General features: G+C 44.3%; 1 protein-coding gene and 1 non-coding gene across 2 annotated transcripts; both read right to left on the bottom strand.

The window, feature by feature from the left end:
- Positions 1-202: 202 nt before the first annotated feature.
- On the bottom strand, positions 203-274 carry trnag-ucc (transfer RNA glycine (anticodon UCC)). Its single transcript has one exon. It is a non-coding gene; the product is annotated as a tRNA-Gly (tRNA).
- A 670-nt stretch (positions 275-944) lies between these two features.
- LOC107709154 (uncharacterized) lies at positions 945-2,812 on the bottom strand. The gene is made up of 4 exons (XM_016513571.1): positions 2,511-2,812; positions 2,120-2,380; positions 1,893-1,988; positions 945-1,471 (listed from the first exon to the last, which is right to left on the bottom strand). Exons 1-4 carry the CDS (start codon positions 2,638-2,640, stop codon positions 1,206-1,208), a joined length of 753 nt encoding a protein of 250 aa, XP_016369057.1. The 5' UTR covers positions 2,641-2,812; the 3' UTR covers positions 945-1,205.
- Positions 2,813-2,819: the final 7 nt, after the last annotated feature.

Raw genomic sequence — 2,819 nt, 5'->3', positions numbered from 1 at the left:
CTGGGGACAGACTCATACATGCACAACTCCTCGTTTGTAAAGTGGACAGTATCTCCGCTTGTCACGCGGAAGACTAGTGTTCGATTGCCCTACGGGGAGAGATATTGTTTTTCTGCCACCAAACGACACATCCAAAAGGTTTTGGTGCAGCCAGAGGTTACAGAAGGAGTTCTGCTTTCACTTCAGCCCAAACCAAAGGAAATGCACTGGCCGGGAATCGAACCCAGGTCAACTGCTTGGAAGGAAGCTATGCTCACCACTATACCACCAATGCAGGTGGATGACACCGGCTTGCACGGTCAATAATGCTGCGTTCACACCAAACGCGAATAGAGCGTCAAATTCGCGTCTACCGCGTCTAGTTTGCCGCTTGAACATTTTGAATGCATTCGCGCGTCTAGAGCGAAATAGACGCGCGTAAAAAACAAGCGTTTGAAGCGAAATTGACGCGCGTCCGAGGCGAAATCCGCTTCTTGTGGGAGGGGCAAGTGCTAGGCGGTTGTCTGTTTGCAAGATGGCTGATGTTGATCGAGCATTCATCGAGAGAGTTACCGCTTTGTATTTGCTCTGGAGAGCAGAACAGCGGCGTAGGGGTCAGCGTCGCCGTACTTGGGTCCACCAGACCCTCCGGAGGCGTTCCCAGTTTGGCGAGTTTCATCAATAATTCTATAGGTCTGTGCCGTTTCTTTGTTCAGGTTATTACTGTAAAATAATCTGGCATTTATTTTTGTTTTGATGATGAATGGAGCCAGCCTCCAAAAGTAATTAACCTGTCCTGTGATTTCTTTGTTTTCCTCACACAACACTGTCCAGACACACTAAAGTATATTGGTTGTCTTTACATTATAATACATGTTTCATATAATCAAGATTTAGATATGGAATAAATAGCATTCAATACAAAATGAATATGTGTCATATATTGAAATCAAGTTTTTATGTGATAAAACACTTGCTTTGTTGTGCATTAGAACCACACCAGGCATTTAGTCATATTTCAAAATAATTTATTCAGGCCAAACATAAAATAATTTGAATATAAACTTAAAAAAATACAACATGTACAAACTATTTACATACAGAGACAGAAATAAAAAGGACCTCGCTTGGAACGTGGAAGAGCCTCAGGGAACAAAATGTAGGAGAAGAGGAAGGAGGGCATTCTGCGTTTCCTGCAGAGCCTGCTGCCTCATTTTTTTTAAAGCCTACTGTGGGCTGTGGGGGTCCGATTGTTCCAAATTTAGCACAACGGTGCTGTTTTCCATCGCCAATTTGTACATTTTAAATTTTATAATTTCTTTTGTATGAGGCGGCATGCTCTGCAGAAAAGGCAGAAGGCTGAGGAGGAAGTGCTCATCAGCAGACTGTGGTGGTGGTGGGGCTGGAGGACGCCTCAGGAGCTCGAGCAGCGTCTGCTCCACCTCCGACGGACCATCACGGGGACGCCGGGTGCCTCTCCTCCTCTGTTGGCCTGTGAAATCAAAAATACAACACACAGTGCAATAAGACAGAAAGATGATAATTGAAATAACAAAATTGTCCAGATATTGGGAGTGAGTGACATACATAGCCAGTGCTTAAATACAAGTGTGAAATTGTTTTGAACTTGCTTTAACATATTTTACATAATTAAAGTTATACTTCAGACATATAAACATCAGGAAGATAAACATGTAAATGAACATAGTTAAAAAGTATGTATGCAGATGATTGGTGGCATACATTGCAATAGAATCGAGTCTGCATTTACAAATACAATGATTATTAGTAAAGGGACTAATTCACAAATTGTTTTGCCTTTATGTGAATGTTAAAGCTATGAGTGGATACTGTACTGATGTTTTCTGCACGTAACATGTTCAAATATTGTTTGTACTATTGCCTTCACACACCTGTGGGTGCAGCAGCAGGGGGTGAAGGACCAGGGACTGGGGAGACAGGAGAAGCGGCAGGGGATCTAGGATCAGTCTCTTCATTATCTGTAGGCTCTGTCAAGACAATACTATATGTTAATACAACACGTTGGTAACAATAGTCATAGAGAGATTACATTATACTCTTCATCTGTAAACAATGACAGCATATATGCCTTGTAAATTGGCTTAATTGGAAAACTCACCTGTTTCCGTATCCCCTGCTTTCGCCTCTCCCTCTCCCTGGTCCCTGGGGTGGTTGTACTCTATGACCTGGGCCTCGACCCCCCCCATGTTACTGGTGGTCTCCCGTGGGGTGACGAAGGGCTCGAGGAATCCCAGGATCTGTGAGTACTTCCACTTCTTCACTGACCCTGCTGCTGACCCACTCCTCTTCTCCATCTCCTTCCTCTTCTCCTTCAGGTAGGTGTCCCTGAGGCTTTTCCACTTTTTTCTGCACACGTCCTCTGAATAAACACATTATCTTGTTAGCGAAAAGTAGCTGTAGGGGGGAAATAGTTGTAAAAAACGGCGGGAAGGCCGCGGGTCGATAAACGTGTACGTGACTCAAAAGTGAAATGTGTATTTACAACTTACCAGGTTGCCCAATCTCCTCACCGACACTCTTCCAAGCGAGGTCCTTTTTATTCCTGTCTCTATAGAAATATGAACTTGTGTCATAAATCTCTGGGTGACTGCTCACTGATAATATCAGTCGTTCCTCCATTTAGAATGAGTGACTCCGGGCGGGCCTGCCGCCACAGCAGCAAGCAGGCTCCTGATTGGTTAACGCGGCGCGAATTGACGCCAAAGTTAAAATTTTTCAACTCGGGCGTCAGACGCGAATTCGCGTCAAACGCGTAAATGCACAAAAAGCACCATTCGCGCGAAACGCTCAATTCGCGT

The sequence above is a fragment of the Sinocyclocheilus rhinocerous genome, unplaced genomic scaffold (genome assembly GCF_001515625.1).
Source record: "Sinocyclocheilus rhinocerous isolate Xijiao unplaced genomic scaffold, SAMN03320098_v1.1 scaffold1528, whole genome shotgun sequence".
In the NCBI taxonomy this organism is placed as follows: domain Eukaryota; kingdom Metazoa; phylum Chordata; class Actinopteri; order Cypriniformes; family Cyprinidae; genus Sinocyclocheilus; species Sinocyclocheilus rhinocerous.
Note: the sequence above shows the minus strand (reverse complement) of the source record. Positions and strands in the feature narration are given on the sequence as shown.

What these genes read in the sequence shown, in the direction of transcription:
- LOC107709154 (XM_016513571.1), bottom strand. Translation starts at nt 2,640, where the DNA reads ATGGAGGAACGACTGATATTATCAGTGAGCAGTCACCCAGAGATTTAT. An exon ending in TGAGGAGATTGGGCAACCTG is followed by an intron (nt 2,381 to 2,510) that starts GTAAGTTGTAAA and finishes GTGTTTATTCAG; the next exon opens with AGGACGTGTGCAGAAAAAAG. An exon ending in AGCAGGGGATACGGAAACAG is followed by an intron (nt 1,989 to 2,119) that starts GTGAGTTTTCCA and finishes TTGTCTTGACAG; the next exon opens with AGCCTACAGATAATGAAGAG.